This window comes from Cystoisospora suis (assembly GCF_002600585.1).
Source record: "Cystoisospora suis strain Wien I chromosome Unknown contig_356, whole genome shotgun sequence".
NCBI classification, from domain to species: Eukaryota; Apicomplexa; class Conoidasida; order Eucoccidiorida; family Sarcocystidae; genus Cystoisospora; species Cystoisospora suis.
Genome location: NW_027153157.1, coordinates 100,314 through 119,839, shown reverse-complemented (window position 1 = coordinate 119,839; position 19,526 = coordinate 100,314). Strand labels below are relative to the sequence as shown.

At 48.3% G+C, this 19,526-nt stretch overlaps 2 protein-coding genes across 2 annotated transcripts in view; one reads left to right on the top strand and one right to left on the bottom strand.

Moving 5' to 3' along the window:
- The first annotated feature begins 43 nt into the window (after nt 1–43).
- On the top strand, nt 44–16,581 carry CSUI_000904 (uncharacterized protein). Its single transcript, XM_068061111.1, has 6 exons — nt 44–149; nt 305–572; nt 1,301–6,331; nt 7,068–8,171; nt 9,243–13,519; nt 14,528–16,581. Exons 2-6 carry the CDS (start codon nt 381–383, stop codon nt 16,302–16,304), a joined length of 12,381 nt encoding a protein of 4,126 aa, XP_067926927.1. The 5' UTR covers nt 44–149; nt 305–380; the 3' UTR covers nt 16,305–16,581.
- A 689-nt stretch (nt 16,582–17,270) lies between these two features.
- Nucleotides 17,271–19,526, bottom strand: part of CSUI_000903 (uncharacterized protein) — a gene marked incomplete at both ends in the record, with an annotated part of 6,067 nt that continues 3,811 nt past the window's right edge. The window contains 3 exons of the mRNA XM_068061110.1: nt 17,271–17,933; nt 18,677–18,875; nt 19,308–19,417. Coding sequence (XP_067926926.1) covers nt 17,271–17,933; nt 18,677–18,875; nt 19,308–19,417 — 972 coding nt within the window. The remainder of the gene's footprint in view (nt 17,934–18,676; nt 18,876–19,307; nt 19,418–19,526) is intronic.

The following is a 19,526-nucleotide window of genomic DNA, read 5'->3' as shown; positions in this document are numbered from 1 at the left end:
CTTCAAAATTCTTCATATTCATGAAATTCTCACAATCATTCTTCTTCAGTTCGAGTTGTCTGCATGCGATCAGTCTCGTCCAACTGAGCAGAGATATGGCCATGTGGTATGGAGTGTATAATGGAGACGGCATGAAGAAGAGAAAACTTGTAAGAACAAGCGGAAACAAGGAGAATCCATGGGAGCAGAAAATTCCTGTGTCTTTCTTACATTTCTTAGAGAGAGAGCCCACGAAGTGTGGAGGCAATCGACTTAGGATGAGTGAGCTATGTCTCGTGTTTGTTTTGTTCGCTCCTCCCTTCAGGCCTTTACTCACTAGCGATGCCAGTGGAGATACAACGCCATGTGCAAGTCATGAAGGAGAAGGGAAACAAGAGACCATGGAAGGTCCCAAGTCTCCTGTCGCTGAACAAAGGAGGGGGCGACAACAGACACATCAGACGCTTCTTCTCTCATGTGAAGCTCAGCGACATGTATTGAAGGCGATTGAAGAACGCTTAGGACTCCAAACTACAGCTGGAGACAAAAGAGAAGGAAGTGTCCACCTGGAACTTCTTAGTGTTCTCATGCGGGTACGTGGGATGACTGCGCCCTCCAGTGTAAACATCTCCCAGGTGTATAGACAGTTAGATGTCGTTGTCGTGAAGCAGAGAGTGATCTGTCTATGCGTAGCTTCTATTGGACTTTGGTTGGTCTTCAAACCATAGAGGTGATGGGCGGGGGTCGCCTGTGTTCGCGTGAGTCAGGGGGTCTCTACATCATCATACACCGCAGGCAAAGAAAAAAAGCCGTCTAGGCGGAAGTCTGTAGAATGTGGACAGGTTCTCTATACACTATTCACTGTGGTCGTCTGCAAAGCGTCTTAGTCAGAGAGAGACTAACGGACTACTCACTCTACCTGTCAGGGGCCTATTCTTCTATGTGGAGGTATGTGCGATTGACCACAAGGATCGAATCACTATTGAGGCCTGTCTCTCGCTTGTTGCGCCTCGGTGTAAACTATCTGTACAGACAAGCTGGCGGGATATCTTCATTTTGAAGCTATAGAAGTTTCATATTGAGAGAAGTCATTCTGTGGCTTTTTCAGCACAAGTCTTAGAGCACAGTCCTGTGTAAGTTACTTGAATATGTCTTTCTCTTCAGTCGACTATCTACACCATGTACATCTCTTCATCTATCTCTCTATGGCTACTCTCCTTTTCGCTGAGTAACCTCTCCTTCTTTTCTCTACTCCTAACCTAGCGGCCTTAACCAGTTCTCTTTGTGTGTGTATGTGGTCTCTGTATCTACGGATCTATAGGTGGTTGAAGCTCTCATCTCTACAAGGTCTTACTGGCAAGCACCGGCGTATCCTACATCGCCTCAAGCCTCCTTCTTTTCTTTTTCGCAGCCTTCATCGTCACAAGATCCTTCTCCTTGTATTCCTCTCTTACCAGAAAACGGAAAGGTTGCAGCACCTTCATCATTCTCGTCTTCTCCACCCCCCCCTCGTGTCTATACACCTCTTGCTTTGAGTACTTTCCTATGTGCTTTCATATGTGAGGCGATGCGGTGTTTTTCATTCGTTGCTAGTATCGTCTCTCAGCTGTCTCTACAGTCCCTATCGACGGATAAGACGAAGGGCAGCTCTCTATGGGCTCCTCCTCATAGTCCTCAGACAACGGTTAAGGTGGAAACTGTAGCTCATAGTATTTCATCGCCCTTCGCTTCCTCAGCTTCTTTCTATCCAAAAGATCTCGTAAAAGTTGGTATGTGGAAAACATCTACATGGTCTGCTTTACATCAAGTAGCTCAGGAATCGAAGTATGAAGGGACACCTTTAGGCAAATGTGCTAAGGCTCTATGTCAGTGGTTCACCCAACTCGATCTTGGTAGAGAGGAAGAGAGAGAAGAGACTGAGAGGTGTTCTCCCTCTTCACCCCTATCCTTTTCCCCTTCTTTCCTCTTTGATGTCGCCCTCTGTCTTCTCTCTGGGGCGGCTGCAAGCAGTCCTTATCTCCTGCCACAGAGTGAGGATCTACGGGCTCATCATAAAGAGAGCCTGGGAGAGAAAGCAGAAGAGAAAAGAAAAGAAGATGATAAGAAGATAGAAGGAAGTGTTGAGAAAGGCATCATGAAGAAAGAAGAAAGCAACAATGAAGAAGGCGCTATGTCTCGCCTTACCCTCTTGACTATCAAAGCTTTCCAGCTCAAACAGATGGAAGAGCTTCTAGACGTCGGGGGCACGTGTATCTACTCTGCTGCGGCATGTTATGACGGTGGTGAGCCCACCTGTCTATCACCTCAACGGAAGGAGGAGGAGATTGAGAAGAAAGAAAAAGATGAAGCTGAAGGAAAGAGGGAGAAAACACCTCTTTCGAGCAAGACGGTTACGATGAAGAACTCGGAAGATGGGGAGATGTCTAGCGAGGTTCTGGAGAGAACGACAAAGAAGAATGAAGCGAATGTCTTCTTTAACTTTTGTATGAAGAAGCTCTTGGCATGGGTAGCTCTTCTTCAAAGACAGTTGGCAGGAGCTTTAGCAGCAGAAGGTAAAGTCGGGGGGACACCCGGGAGTTGTTTGTCTCCTTTATCTACAGATAATGGAGAAGGTGCGATAGCCGCTTTAGCTGCTCTCACACTCTTAGATGAACTTTCTCAAGATGCTGATCATCATATACAGCAACAAGACAGAAGATTCGCCTTTTCTTCCAAGGAAAGCCATCTGAAGGGTGCACCAGGGTCCTCTTCAACAGACAAGGGTGATACGGAGACACCAGAAGAGACAAGCAGAAGTTCTTCTTCCTCTTCATCGTGTGAGGAAAGAGATGAGAAAGAAGATGTGGTTGGTCATCATACAAAGGAAGAACCAAGAGGAGGAGGAGGGGGAGAAGTACCCGAGTGGGGACCTTCTCTCAGTCTTCTACGCCGTAAAGCTATAGCAGCAGTTGTATCGGAAGGTATCGATATTCAGACCTTAACTTCTTTACATACTCCCGATCGTGCTTCTTCTTCCTCCTCATTCACAGGATCTTCTCTTATCGCATCGTTAGGAGGACAAGACCAGCATCGGGTCTGCGATCAAGCGTCTCAGGGGGAAGACAGAATGAAGAAGGACGCCGAAGAGAAGTCTTCCGCTTCTTCCTCTTCTCAACAAGGAGGAGAAAATTCGTCAGAGTCTAAAGGGGACAAAGTGTCTACAGATTCAAGTCCGTCTTCTTCATCTGGGTTGGAGAAGGATCAAGACAACGTTACAGCCAGTTCATCGTCAGAGGGGGAAGAGACGGGAAGGAGGGGCGAAACTACATCCGAAGCCGGGGAGACAGCTGAAGCGTTGATTCTCGATGCTTTAGTTGAGACGCTGAAAGAAGAAGAGCAACATCTTGTCTCTCTTGCCTCACGTGTCCAAGAACAGGCCCAGCGCTATACTTCGGAAGAACCGACCTCATCATTATCAACAGGAGGAGGAGGAGGAGAAGGGAAACCTTCTTCTATGAATTTGTCTTCTGAGAATGAAGATCCCTCGCATACATGTCTCCAAAATAATGGTAGTAATGGCTTCGAGTTACTTTCTCCAGATCTCCAAGCTGATCTTGTCTATTTCTTTCATTCCACGATCCCTTTTCTCTCACGTGTTTCACGCGAAACCACTGCGTTAGGTGCATCCTCTGTTTCTTTCTCTTCTTCTTCGATTTCCAGCCGATCGGCATGTCAAGATGAGGAAAGATCGATCATGAATAGGGGGGGATCAAAGAAGACATCCATTACGTCACCCGAATTCTCTAACGTCTCTTCGTCTAGATCATCTTCCCATCCGACTCCTTTGATGACTCCTCCTACTTCTCTTCTAGCGATGAGTCGCCCCTTACCTGGAGAGGGTGTATCTCTGGATCCTAAGAGAGGAAAAACGGAGAAGAAGAGGAAGAGCACTTTACTCTCGATAAGTCCTATCTTGGAGAGTTATTTCTTACGTTTGACGTCTCTATATGGAGATATCTTCTCTCTCTTAGCTTTACGAACAAGCCGAACGCTAGATGCGCCTCTTGTATCTTGTCTAGGAATGGCTGTGAATCCGAATTATCCTATGGAGCCTGTCCGTCGACAACGTTATGGTGTAGATGACAGCTTTCTTCTTGCTATTACATGCTCTCTCCCTGTCTTTCTTTCTTGTTTGAAAGTCTTTCGGCTTCATAGTCATGGTGCTGGTCTTCGTGAGCGTACTCCATGTGTCTCATCTGATCTTTCCTTCTCTTCAAGCGCTTCTCCATCACAAGCAGGGATCATTCTTCCTTTACCTTCTTCTTCCTCTATGGCGGCAACCCCTGCTACTCCCTCAGGTAGGACAGGGGGCGAAGATGGAGAAGAGACTATGGAAAGGGAGCATAGTAGTACAAGTACAGTGGAGAGAGGTTCTTTTGTCTCTTCTCCCTCTTCGGTCATAGTAGGAGATGAAAAGGAGACAGGTCCTCATCATCCTGATCATAACAGCCCCAGCGGTCTGCAATCTTCTTCTGTCTCGGCTTGCAGAGGGAGAGACGCGGGAAATGGAACAGACAGCTATCGTGCTGGTGCCCCTCATCAAGTTGCCCAGCAAGTCCTTCCTACACTAGATACACCATTCTGTGTCTGGGGTGTAGCTGTCCCACCTAATAGATCCACTGCGAAATGGCTCGTGAAAGGACAAGAACTTCAGATGGAAGAAGATGGAGAAGATGAAGATGAGGAAGAAGAAGAAGAAGATGATGGTCATTCTTCTCTCTTCGATTCAACTTGTGCTTCATCAAGTGCTGGGGGGACCCCTACGGCAAATGGTAAAGAGGCTTCTATCTTCTCATCAAGCCCAGCGAAGAGGCACCGACAGTCTCTTTCTTCTTCTCAGACACAAGGAGATGAAGATAAGAGGAGTGAAGCCTCCATAGATCGTAGGGGGAGTCCTTCAAAGGAAAGAAGAGGAAGAGAAGATCTCCCAGATGAGGATTTCTCTTCATCCTCTTCCACTGGTACTACTACTAGTAAAACTACCAATGCTCCACCCGCAGATGGATGCTACCTTCATAGTACAGCATCACGCCTATGTATTGCTTTAGGTGCCTTCATCTTGACTGAATTAGTCGCTGTCTCAGCCTTCTGTTCCTGTTGTACCGCGGCCGTTGAGAAGAAGAAATACCAATTTCTCCCCGCTGCGGCAGGCATAGCTGCTGTGACCGCTGGAGGTGGCGCGGGAGGGGCAGGGGCAGCGGCCTCTGCTGCTTTGGCCTTAGCCACGATGGCTGCAAGACGAGGAAGTGCTTGGCGAGATTTATGTTTCAGTGGACAGCTAGCTAGATGGTGTCTACATTCTCTCTTACTACTGATAGGAGCACCTCTTGAAGCCATAGCAACTGGAAGAGAAGAGAAGGAGACGGCGGGCCCCCGTGAAAGGGGGGAGAAGAGAATGACCACCGTTTCAGAAGAAGAAGAACGACCTGGCCATGATGATGCTGAAGAGTTGCACTGGCAATTACATCCATTAACAGGGATTCTTCCTGTTCTTGAAGATGAAGACAGCTGTGTTATGGACATCTCTTGTTTCCGAGATCCATCAACTCCCATGTCTACTCTAGATGATGGAGGGGGGGGACCACTGGCCACTCACTCAGGGGCTGCCGCTTCAACGGGCGCTCCTCCTGCTTCAGGTGTCACTCCAGCTCGAGGATCTCGAGCGGCATCCCCGACACCAACAAGCTCAAAGACGCGAGGAGGCGGAGGAGGAGGAGTATCGGAGACATCTATCTCGACACCTACTGGGAGTAGTCTTAGCAGAGGGTCTCCTAGTGGGGGTCGTGGTGGTACAGGGGTTCTCATAGGGGCAGGAGATGATGCATCTTCTCTTTTCTTAGATACTCTTTCCCCTGTCTCTGCGGTTCTATCTGGAGCTCTAGGAGATGCGGTTGTTGGTCGGAATGAAGAGAGAGGAGCTCTTGATGGAGGTGAGTATGCGGCGAGATTAGGCCAGTTAGTCTGGTCTGCGTTGGAGGTTGAAATGCTCGTTCGAGAGTTAGGTGATGGCGCAGGGAGTTCACAGCTTGAAGGATTGATGGGACTAGCTACAGGAGGAGAACGAAGCGGAGCGATAGGAAGTACAGGGGGAAAGGCTCTTCTTCCGTCGGAAAGTAAATCCAAGAAAGGTGAACGAGGAGAAAGAGCGGCAAAAGCTGCTTCAGCCGCACCTGCTCCTGTGGCTCTAGTACCTGAATGGTTGAGGAATGCATGCAGAGAAGAATACGAACTCCCCTGGGAAAGGAAACTCTCGGGAATCAATGTCTATGCACCAGCACCAAGACCCACAACAGGTGGAAGTCGACCAGGAGTAGTGAGTCTCTTCCCCTCTCTTCTCCTCATACGGAACCATCAGGGGGGTGTGTCTATGAGACATATTTTTAGTCGTACGCATGTAGATCAGAGATACATCAAAGATAGATAGATAGAAAATCGTGTTTCTTTATTTATATGCGGGCGTTTCAATGCTATTGTTGAGGGATATGTGTGTATGAGGTGAAGAAAAATTGGGATTTCTTTCAGCATACATATCTATGAGAGAACGACGGGGTTAGGGGACCAGAGAATCTACCCGTTCTACTGAGGCGACCTATCTGTCTATGTATCTCTCTGTTTGTCTATTTATCAACTTATAGATCTCTTTGTTCATTCATCTCTCTATCTCGACAAGCAAGCAAGGGTAGACCAGTTCAGCGATTCTATCCTCGCGGCTATTTCGAGTGTTGTGGATCCATTTGTGAAACTCTTCTATGTCTAGCATATGACTCACAATAATAGACTTTGCATGCATGCATGCAAGCACTCTATATACATATATATATGACGTTCTCTAGGGAAAGCTGCGCATCTCCTCCTTTGCACGTGTGGATTGTCCATGTAAACTGTCTCCACGTAATCGATCTATATATCCACACACACATATCTACATCGTGAGGACACCAGTCCAAAGCATCTACCCACCCCTAGACTTTTAAAAGACGACTGTGAAAAATGGAGGAGGAAAGATTCTTCTTTAATCTTGGCTGTGGGTTTCTTCTTTTCTTGTACAGATCAGCGACCGAGCATCTTCTCTCAGTCAAGCCTCCTCGGGTAGCGGAAAGCGACAGTTCCCCGGCTTAGAACTTTACCTCCCAGGAGGGGTGTGTTCTTCTTCTCTTCCGCTTGCAGCTTTACAGCTTTGTTTGCGAGTCATGCGAATCTCATGTGTGCGAGGCTTTGAACAGGAGCTTCTCGTGTGTGCTTCTGCGGCAGTGTGTTCTTCTTCTCCTCGTTCAAATTTCCAGAGACAAGGAGAAGGAGGAGAAGAGAAAGCTTTATCACCATACACATTAGATGGACCTGAGGTTCCTCATCTTGAGAATTCCCTAGACTCTTTAGAAAAGTCCAAACAGGAGAAAGGGGGAGACAACTTGTTCTCCAAGTCACTTAAGAGCCGGATCGTCTCTTCTTCATTGTCGTATGGCCCTGATGCCGAGAGAGCAACGACTATGATGACACAGGCCCTTCGTCAAAAAATGAGCGAGAATGTACAAGAGAGGAAAGAAGAGGAAGGAGGAGGGGAAATACAAGAAGAAGCTCAGGGGAATAGAACCTCCTTACAGACATCGCCGTATGAGGAAGAGGCTATAGCTGAATTCGCGCCTTTCACAACTATCTCTGGAAGTAATGTGTTTCTCGTTATTCCTCTTGCTGCTCGACTTCTCCAAGTGCAAAGGGCAGCGACAGCTCTAACAGAGGAGATGTCTTATTCTAGGGCGGCAGGCGTATGGAAAAAGCCTTCCCCGAGTAGTATTTCAAGAAAGACTGATATGATATCAAATACACCAGAAAGAAAAGACGATGAGGATGATGGAACGAGGAAGACTCTAAGAAAAGAACGACAAGGAAAGAAATGGTGCTGGGCAGCTAGTGAAGTCTCAGACAGATTAGGCGATATCGCACATTGTATTGCATGCTGTTATTTTCTAGTGTATGGACAGCCGGTCTTAAGACCTACTCCACCACTAGATAAACTCGTGATGAAAACGACAAAGGAACAAATGAGAAGTAACTTTGTTGAAGGTTCTCTCCCTGCAGCTATTCTTGGGGTGTACATACACCGGGCTGTCCAAAGATGTGCACCATGGGCAACAGAGCGCCCATCTAAAGGAAAAGTAAGACAACAAGGACGAGCGGCTTTTGTCCCATCTCTCTCCGATGTTCTCTCTTCTCTCTACTCTTCTCTTTTATCGAGGAAGAGCTTCTTGTATAATTAGATCTCTGTCTATTTAAATCGTTTCCACAGACTTCAGAACACGCCCAGGATCTTCTGCCTGATCATCGACACATAGAGCATATCTATCCATATACAGCGGAAGCCTAGATAACTGTATAGCGGGACAGGGCTCTAGAAAATCTTTGATCAAAATTCCTTGGAAGAGATATGCTTGGTGTCTGAGGTGTCTTGGCACATACACATTCATCTGGTATGTGATCTCTCCTAGCAGCAACCCGTACCTCTATATATCAGATTGGGCCTTAGACTGTGGAGAAACTTCATGGAATGGACGAGAACAAGTCGAATATTTTCATAGGGAGCGCAGCTCAACCCTGAATGATGCAAACAACTGTCGATTCTGTCTTACAGTTAGAGAGAGATAGGTAGATGGATAGATACCGCTCCTTTCCGATGATGGATCGATGAATGAACAAGAAAGCAGTGTTTCTCTAAGTTGTTTTCGTTTCTTTTCTGCAGTCTGTTTCTCTCTAGATTCGGTAGTGCTAAGTGGAGATGTACTGAGTATGATAGGTACCACGCCCTCTGTCGTATGTACACCCTTTCTATCTCTACATGTTTCTTGTTGTTTCTTCAGCGGTTCGTTGTCCTCTCCTTTGTTTCAATAGACGTTGTATACGTTGACATGTTCTGGGTGGATGATAGTCTCTACTTCGATCTCTTTCTTTCTTCACGTACCTAAGTCAGACGTCTGTCTCTTCTTGTTTTTCTCGTCGAGTCCGAAGATGGTTCTGCCTGTTGATAAGGTATACGTTCCATTCATACGAGGAACGACTTTTTTGTCTTTTCTTTTCACACACGTTCTTCTCTTCCTCTATGTCCTCTTTCTTTCTTTTTAGTAGATGAGAGAAGAAGTCTTCTTGTGTTTCGTCTCTTTTAGTCATCAGAATCATTGCGTGCGCGTGGTGGTGCTGCGCCTGTGACTGTTTCTTCTGATGTGTATGTACAGCCTCTCTCCATCTCGACGTTCCTCTTCCCATCAAGGGAGACACGGGAGTTTGGACGTAGTGCAATTGCTGCGTCAGATACTCTACTTTTCAATTCCCCAAGTCCTCCGGAGGTATCTGTCCCTTCATATCTTCCACCATTTCTTCATTTACCTTCATCGACGTGTCTTTCTCCTTTACCTTTTCCTTATCCACCTGGTCTAACTTTTTCATTATTCTGGTCGCATGCAGCCGATCCTCTTGTTCTTCCTCGATATCTTCACCTCTTTCTCTTACTCTCCGTTCAGCAACTTCAACTCTCTCAGCCTTTGCAGATCCCTCTACAGATGCAGCAGATTCTTCAACAGCAGATCGACGGGGCCAGCAGTTCTTTCCAGAGCCAGCAGGAGGTGGCTCTATTGCGACCTCTTCCTTCTCTTCGATCTATTTGTCATCTTATAGAACCATCGAATGCTGATGAAGCCTCTAAAAGTGACATCTCCAAAACAACTCCACCATGGGTAGCCCGTGCATATCTCAAGTCCATCGCATCGACACAAGAGATATCTAGTGATCAGAGAGGGAATGAAGGAGTTTGGAGGACAGGCTTGTCGTCTTCTTCTTATGGGTACTCAGAACAGACAGAAGAAGATCTAGAAGTTCGACTAAGATGTCTAGCGAAAGTGGAAGGAGGGAAGAAATTCATACATCAAGCCAATCCAACGAGTCTTGGTGTCGCCCCTCTTTATGTCTATACACCCTATTCTCAGCATATCTATAAACTTCATCTATTACAAACTCTTCTTCTATTGCATTTCATTCCTTCATCCAAACATCAATCTCTCTTAGACGCTTATTGGCCCCCCTCCACCGGGGGCGATCGCACTGAACCTAAGAGCTTCGTATCTTCCGAAGAAGAAGAAGGAAAAGAGAGGTCGAGTTCTTTGACGTCTCTTCCTTGTCCTCTTTTTTGGTATTCGGAATCAAACAGTGGAGTAGGTGCGATGAAGGATGGTTCAAGAGGCGACGAAATCTCCGAGAAAGAATCCAAGGAATCGATTGCAAGGTTGCAAGACCTTCTGCATGCACGATTACTTTATCGAGGAAAGGCCTCCGATCATATACCATCAGACGTACATGATGCGCCCTCTGGGGTGTTGCTGTTGCCGTCGTTCACTCCTGATCGTCTTCCCTATGGCACAGTGATTTCGATCTCTCGAGTGTTAGCTGCCTCAGCCCTATCTGCTGTAGGGCAAAGGCCGTTGCATGGGAGTCCGCCAAGTCTTCGAGGCTTTTCTCTTCATCTTCTTCAACTTCTTCAACAATCTCAGCGAACAGCATCCACGGAAGTTGAAGCGTTAGAACGGGTTGGTTTAGCGGCACGTACGGCTGCTTTAGCCCCAGCGAATCCATCTCTATGGACATCTCTTGCATGTCTCCTTCTTGAGGTGGTTCTTCTTCTCTTAGATAAACATGCAGCTGCAGGGGGTGGCGGACTTCTTACCGGTTTCGGTGGAGGTCATCCATCAGCTTTTGTCTCACAGAACAAACTCTTCAACTATATGAGGAAGGGAGCCTTAGAAGAAAATCAGCTAGGACATCTTCCTCCCGGGTCTTTACATACCCTCAGCTCCTCTCTCAATACTTCCTCCTTGAACTTCAGCGGAAAGACTGCAGTGGGGGGGAATACTCGAGAGTTTCCAAGGAATGGTGGAGCAGGAGGAGGAGGAGGAGGCAAGAGTTCTATGATGTCGATGAGTACGATGACAGGAAAGAAAGGAACGACAGCAGCAGCAGTAGGAGATTTAGCATCGTCGACTTCTTCAATGGTGTCTGTTCTATGGAGATATGTAGGGTGTCCTGGAGATAAGGCAGCTCCATGTGAAGAGATCTTGTTGCAACTCTTTGCCCATGCGTGTCTAGTGAGTAATCTTTGTGGTGAGATATGGCTAGCTGCAATGAAGCGCTTCAATGCACTCAAGGAGGTGAATATCGACATGAAGAGTCGCTTCGAAATGGTTGAAGCAAAAACCGCTACAACGCGTGAAAATATATGGGAGAAGTTGAATGTGGCTATCCTTTCTAGTTCATGGTGGTCCAAGATGAAACAGAGCAGTAAGAAGATCGATGATCCTGCTGAGCTACAATGGCGGTTTGTAGTGGCACGTCTCGATGCTCTTCTTCTCGTTGTTCTTCTATGGAAGCATTTCCGATATACAAACAATCAGACTATGACTTCACGGCGTCCTTATGCAGCTATAGCTGCTGATCTCCATAGACAAAGATGGACAGCAGGGGGGGGTGACAGTAAAGACAAGACCCGTAGTAACTGTCTGTTTCTAGCTAGTCTCTTTGCTAAGGCACCATTAGGAAGTAGAGGGGATGGATCTCTAAGTGAATTACAGAAACTTCTCCTAGGAAAAGAAAAGAACAGAGAAGGAGGAGGAGGAGAAGAAGAAGATGAACTCAACGGAGGCCAAGGGGGGCAAGATCATCCTACTACAGTAGCAGATTCTAAGAAGAGTTCTTCTAAGAAGAACATCCTGACTTCTTCTCAAGAGGAAGAAGAAGAAGCGAAGCAAATGCTAGCTGTCTTAGAATCAGAAGGAGACGCGGGGCAATCTCTACCCCAAGATTCTTCACTAACAGAGGATTATGACCCTTCGACGCGGGGGAGACGAGGCCAAGGGTATCTGATAGCTGTACCTACAGTAGAAGACGTGCGTGCTCTTCGCAGCTTTATTGTAGAAGCAAGTGGTCTTCTTCGATTTGTTTATGACGCCAGAGCTCTTGCTCTAACAGCGGCGGCATTCAACGTGCGGGAAGACATTGTATCAAAGAAGACGGAGACGCTAACTCATAACAACAAGATTTCTACACCTTCTTCTTCTCCATCGAAGGAGGAGACGAGTGTCTCGTCTATAGACACGCTGTCTACAGGGGGTTCAGCTCCTTCAGAAGGAAGAAAGCTCTTTGGGGTGGAGAAGCTAGGGGACGAGGACGGGAAGGAGGTCTGGAGATGGACATCGACGGCGTCCTTATCTCGCTGTAAGATGTGGGTGGACGCAGAGACCTTTCTATGGCCTTTGCCTTTAATGCGATCGAAGTGGCTCGCTCGATTAGCTCAGTGGACGATTCAGCTCCCTGCTCAATATAAGGATCTCGTGAGACTACCTCAAGGGGAAATCACAGGTGTCTTAGCAGCTATCAAATCTGTATGTAATGAGCTGACACATGCTGCAAGACATTATCCCTATGAAGATGCTGAAGAGGTGAAGATTCTCTCGCAGGGGGGTAGAGGAGAAGGAGAAGTCGACGTTGTCATGATGAATGGTGACGGGAATGAAAGACAAGACGAAGAAGAGAAGAAGAGCAACAGTCAAAAGACGAGTCTTTTAGAAGAAGGAGAGAAAGAAAGAGAAGAAGGCGAGGAGAAGAGACTGTGTGGAGAAGATCGTCGTCTCTGTATAGCAAGTGTATTCTATGCATCAGCCTTATGTGACGCATCAGATGCCTTGATGATGTCGTGTATCCAGGCTTTTGGAGCTGAAGCTATGTTAGACCCAAGCTCAGTTGAAGCTCAGATGAAAGATACAAGTGAAAGACAGAATAAACGCCGTAAAACAGAAAAGGCGGAGACGACGAGAGAATCTTCTTCTTCTTCTGAGGGAGAGGTATTAGAGAGAGAAAAGGATCCGTCGATGCTCGAGAAGAAAGATAAGGAGGGAGAGGCGACAACAACTCCGGCGGCGAACTCATGCGAGCCGGAGAAGAAGAAGAAGAACTTCGTTTCTGCTCGTGTCTCTTTGAGGCATTACTACGAAGCTTTAACAGATATGGAGGAGCTTGTAGAAGCGGATGGAGATGTTCTACCATTAGCTATGCCTTTATATCATTTGCATGCACTAAGACTGAAAGTCCTTGTGGCGTCAAAGGGAGCTCTATGGAAAGTCGCAGCACTCTTTCCTTGGAAGAAGTCACATGGGGGTGAAGAGAAGAGAGAACAACAAGAGGCAGGAGACCGGAACACACAGGGAGACAACAGAGGATTTGATAAGAGACTTGATCGCTTGATTCGACATTATCTGAGAGGAGAAAAAGATCGAGACATCAAGACAGAATTCACAAGACTACGCTCACGTCAACAGTTGTTCGTTTCTGTGGATCATGAGAAAGAAGAAGAACAACATGAAGAGAATCAAGAGACAAAAGAAGATCTAGACATCTTGAGACCTTTCAGTTCTCCAGCCGATGTTGTCGCTGATTGTATTGAGGTGCTACAGTACTTAGCGTTGAAAAGGTAAGACAACAGACGTTACATATTACACACTCTTCGATATTCTATACACCCATGCATACATGCGTGGATGTGCATCAGTGTGTGCCTGGATATGTAAATATACCTATATACATGTCCATATATCTTTATATGTGTATACATATGTTTGTATGTAGCCATCTGCTTGGACCAGTCGACAGCATCCCTGCGGTGATGGCGGGTTGTGCTTTCATGTCCCTTTTTTATTATGAGGAAAGTCTCTTTTGTCCCTGGTGCTCCCTGAGATGCTTCGAGCCTAGGTCAATAGCGAATCAGAAAGAGGTGAGAGTGTGTGTGTGTTTTTGTCTGCGGGAGAAGTTCTTTATGCGCGGCGTCCTAGGTTAAGGCTTGCTGGTTAGGCAGTCGTTCTTATACCTCGGTGTATACCTCCCTACCTGCTTGAGGAGGTGGACGGATGTAGGTAGGTAGATGTGGTCTGAGCCAGTTGAGTCAATCCTACCTCAGCAAATGCCCTGAATTCTTTCTTCTGGTAACGGTGGGGAATGGAAGCGTTTTCAACATACCTAGGGGGGGTGAGGAGGAGTGTGTGTGACTGTTACAAGGGTGGATCTGCATGTCCTTCTCTTCACGTGATCAAGATGACGGAGATAGAGAAGAACCAAGAAGAAAGAGTGAGAGGAGAAAAAGAAGAGATCGAGCTAGAGAAGACAACTGTTGTTAGAATAACGCCAGAGAAGTGGATGTCTGAAGGCATCTCTTCCCGTATGATTCAGTAGGTTTATATGCGTGTATATGTGTAGAGTGGATAATGTGTGTAGAGCGTGGACGTATTTTCTATGTAGATATGTATGGGTGGATATGCACCTGTTATAGTGTAAGGTGCTGTCATCCCAGGACATGACACCTCATAGGCTCTTTTTCAGTCCAGTGTGGTGAATCTCTATATGGATCAAACTATCTTAACAACTGATTTATCTCTCTCTTTCTTTGCCTTTTCTTTTTTTTCTTTCTCTGATGTTATCATTCCAGCCGGCAAGCCGGTCTGTGGACAAGTATTCCCCGCTTGTTACTAGTCGACGCGGCGCTCATCTCAGGTCATGCCTCCCTTGCCTTACGTCATCTACGTCATCTATATGCTCGAGGTTGTCCGAAGCTCTTACCTCCCGATGCATGGCTAAGTAATCATTATCAAGCTCTAAAGCAACGGAGACCTGCATATGACCGATCCAAACTGCGGCTCTATCTTGCTACATCGGCAGCAGTTGTTCTTCTAGCGAAGTTCACACTGAAACGAACAGAAAAGAAGAAGGAAGAACAGCTGACACGTTTTCGCGCAGAAGATGTCCAAGAGAAATCAGGAATGAAGGGAGATGGGGGCGGAAAAGATGATTCATCGTCTACGTCTCTATCAGCTGATGCCAATACCTCTTCAGTAGTTGCCGGAGAAGGGTGGATATACGGTGGTTTAGAAAAGATCGAGACCTTAGATGAAGTTGTTCAAGGTGTAAAGCTTATTGTGGAGCAGCTCGATGCGCAGCTCAAGTTACTTAGACGTGTACAGCTTTTACAACTTCAGAATGAACTTCAGTTAGGTCTGATAGACGATCCTTCTTCTCCACCACGTCCGGGGAGTGAGCTTCATAGTATCCAGTCTCAAGTTCTTCAACTGCAAAATACTCAGGGGGGCCCTGTAACAGGTAGTGGTGGAGGCGCAGGGACAAGCAGTACGATTTTAGATGAAGATGCGCAACAAACCAATAGCGAGATGCAGGCCGAAGTAGTTCGGTCATTATTAGATGGAGCTGTAACGGTCTTTGAGACCCTCGTAATGAGCTGTCCTGATGTACTTGATATGCGTGAAATGCACCGTGCTATAACACAGCTGTTCCCAGATGTCGGTGTCCCTGAGGTTGAACCACAGAATACATATGATGGGACAACAGCTAGTATTGATGGACGTCTCTTACGTCTTTTACGTGATGCTGTAGTCGCCATACGAGGTGCTGCTCCACAGCAACCTATGCAATTACTTAGGAAACTCCGATCTCTACGTACAGCCGGGGCTGGTGCAACGGAGGGTCGTATGACTATGGATGGAAGGGATGAAGCAGAGGTGATTTCCATAGAACACGCTCTTGAAGAGTTACAGACTCGATTAGAGACTGCCTTTGTCATGGCATGTAGAAAACTCTTGTATCATAATCCTCCTGTTCCTTGCCCTAACCCTAATGAGGAGAACAAGGACCAAACCGCACACGCGACGACACCCACACCGGGAGTCGCTGTGATGAAACTCTCTTTGGGTTTGCCAGTGAGATGTGGCATGGAGGTTCAAGAGATCGAAAAGGCCAAAGAAGCTCTTGCGGCTTTCGGAAAAGCTACTCGAGCGGGTGCTCCATCAATGGAGTTGTTCTTGAAAAGCGGAAAAGTTTCGGGAGGAGGCGGAGGAGAAAGCGTGAAGAAGGGGAGACCGAGTGGTACCGGACGAAGCGCAGGACAGCGAGGAGGGCCAAAAGGAGACAGTGGGGGGGGACAGGAGACAGCTAATGCTGGTGCTGTGGCATCTCAGTCATCCCCTGACGGTCTTACTGCATCTGCTGTGGGAGCTGATAGCACTCAAAGAGGAGGAGGAGGGGCGAAAAGAGGAACTACTGGAGAGGCTGACGCTCCCGGGGCTGCTGCACCAGGAGAGAACAAAAGACGGAAGACTGAAGAAGTCTTGAAAGTCGGGGAGACGCGGCCTACCGGTGTACAGGGAGCTGAGGCAACGTCAGGAGACCTTGAATGTGTGATCGAGGTGGAATGAGTTGGTGTCAGCTTCCTGTCGTTTTTTTAGTTTCTGTTTCAGTTCAATACAGGTTTTGAAGTATGTGGATTCTACTGCATTCTTTCCTAGTGGGATATTTTTGGGACTACTATGTTCTGTCGATGGGGCATTCTCTTGTGTCCGGCGCTTGGGGCGAAAAAAGCTCTGGCGCACGCGGTGTATCTACCTCATAGCCAGTTCAGTCTGCAACTGTTCAGGGTACCGTGAACATACCTTCCTGGCTGATGGTAGAGCTAACATCCCAGTCAGAATCAGCTACGCTGCGTCTATTGAGGCAAGGCATGTGCCAAGTGCATCAGTCACAGGGAGCTGGAGAAAGGCACCTGACACCAGAGGCGACATGGCGGGCTACGGTGGTCCATAGACCCTGCGTCTGATCTTTCTTCCGAGTCCCTGACGGAGTGTTTTCACATCGCAGCGGGACTGAGTAACACTAGGCACATGCGTGCGCAAGACGCGCAGCATAGGCAGCCGAAGGGTACTGGAAAGAAACGGCTGGTAACAGCATTGAGTTTACTACCTCAAGAGGCACGTCGTCTCACATCAATGTCACGATGTAGTACCCTGAGTGTCCAAGGAGTACGAATGATGACTCCGTCATTCTTCGCTATGACGACGCCGATGTGTGTCTACCACACAGAAACGAAACGATTGTTGGCCTGTCAAAGGAAAACGAGAGACGAGACCGTGCGCTTGTCGGACGGAGCGGAAAAGCCAAATGTCATGCACTCCGGACTTGTTCAGAACAGGCTTTACTGACGGGAGACCACGTCCAGGATGCTTCTACTGTTGAGTCCCATTACTCCAGACCACGTCCTCACAAAAGCTGGCCCTTCCCACGGATCACGGAAACAGTCCACCACGTAGCAGCGAACGGTTTCTTCGATTAACCAAGGCGGCCTCGCTGTACGAATGCTGTAGAAGGCCGAGGCACATGGACCCGCGCTACGGAGTGACTTCGAGTAGCGTTTTGAGAACGGCGTTGATGGGCGAAAGTGGCAAGGCAATCTTGTTGTAGTCGACGACCGAATCCCAGCTGTACGTGAATCGTCCAACAGTGAAACCGATATTGAAGATACGAACTCCGGCTTCTTCCACGGCCTTGAATGCCACACTGGCGTCGTTGCCCTGAACCTGCACAAGCGCCATCGGCGTTCCCTCTGACCCAACACCGGCGCCTGCAGTAGCATAGAGGCGACCTAGTCTCCCGAAGCCGACCTGATAGTAGATCAGCTGACTGACTGGATCCTCGAACTTTGTGGCAATCTCGAGCTGCCAACCGCGTCCCCAGTTCCCTTGGAACTGTGTCAGACGCTGGAAAAAGTCTCGCAAGACAGAGAACTGATAACCGCGCAGGCCCACTGAAATTGCGTATTCGTTGTCGGGAACATCCGTGCCCACACTGATACCGAGAGAGCCCCAGTTGACAGCAAGCTCCTGACGCAAACCCGGGGTTCGGCCTGGCGAGTCGAACCGTGGAATCGTGAAATCCCTTGTGTAATTGAAACTGAAGCGACGAATGCGGACTCTCTGCCCGTAAGTCCGGTTTATCTGGTCCACTACAGTGGCAGTTTCCACATAGCGCATCACGGTCTCTACAGCAGACGTCTGAAACAAAGAAGTCGCACAGGATCGAGAGCGGCGCTCAACTGATGCAGATGAACAGGCGATCTCCCTGGCGACTGTGTAAGCAACATCTCTGTTGTGGTGGGAAACGACCACTCTCATCACGAAGAGGCAGCTAGCTGAACCCTGGTCACTCCGACGGCTGGTACGAGGGGCTCTCTGTTTGGTCGCCGCCAATCGAATGTCGGAGTCGACAGAATCACGTCGTCCCCTTGCGACTCGGCGCCTTGTCGACCCCGCGCTGAATCGAGTGGCTCACGCATCTGATCTACGCGTGGACACAACAAATACCTTCTTCGCCTTGCCCCTCTTCTCTCACTCGACACCGCGGACTCACACTGGAAGGTGGTGAGGCCAGTCTTACCCAGTGTGGCAATAGGTACTACAGAAGGCAGCACGCTGTGCTTGGTCTCCATTAGCAGGCCCGGTCAGGTTCAAACACGCACCCCTTCATACTTCGTGGCCTCACCAGTGCAGCGGAGGCACCACTCCGTGCAGGGGACAGCGCCTGACTGCTGAGTAGTTCTAAGGTATGCGCGTCCCGGACTCAGTAATTACGTACGTCACTGCTCTTTCCTATCCCGACGTCAAGCTCGCCTCCCCGGACGCAGGGCTCACCAACCAATGCCAGCAATATGCTTCGCCACGAAAGCTCCACAACTACAGGTACAGAGATTCTCGGATTCACCAAAAACTCAGATGCCCAGCAGCGAACACCTACGTACCCGTAGACGGTTAGACCTAGCGATGTCAACGCCGTAGCGTCCTCGCAGAACGCCAAGCTTCACGGCTTGGTCATTTGGCCGGACGGCAAACGTCACAGCCGTCCTGTTCCAGTTAACGTTGGCAGTTGTCACGTAACTCGACGCGCTGCTCCCTACACTGACAGCTCCGCGCCGACCTCCTAGAGAAACACGTGTCGTCCTGAAACAGAGAAGTAAGTGCAAACAGAGACAAGAGCTATAGTACACAAGTATGCCGCACGGTGGCTAAGAGTGGATCCCAAATGTGAACGGGGGAAAATTAATTCGAAGATGGGGGACATAGGTTGGACACCACAGGAGTGACACCCGCGTCAAGTAAAAATAGACCGGTGAATGAGGCTTCCAAGATGCCGCTAAGCCGCAGCTCTGGCGAGAGCGTACCCTAGTTCCGTCTACGCTCTGCGCGACACCGAGCACGCAGTCTGCCACTTCAACTGAGGCCGCGCTCTCGTACGCTGTTCCAGGGACAGTTTTAGAGAAACCGAGGACCGTCTATATTCACAAAGCGAGGCGGCTGCGAAGACAACCAAAGCATTGACAGTCCACCTCTCCGCCGGTGAAATTTGAGTGAAAGGAAAGTCCTGAGCCTCACCTGCTCGTTATGGCGCGATTCCAGTTGAGAGCCCACGGCCCGTAGATAACTCTGTTCCGAAGATCTTTGATGAACTTGTCATTACTGCTTAGAGCGTAGCGGCCGAATGCCTGCGTGACCAGGAAAGCGTTATAAGGACAGCCAGAAACAGCGTAGGCAAGCACAAGTTGGTACATCCTTCTCCCTCTCCGTACTCTGCTTCGGAGACCCGCTGCACGT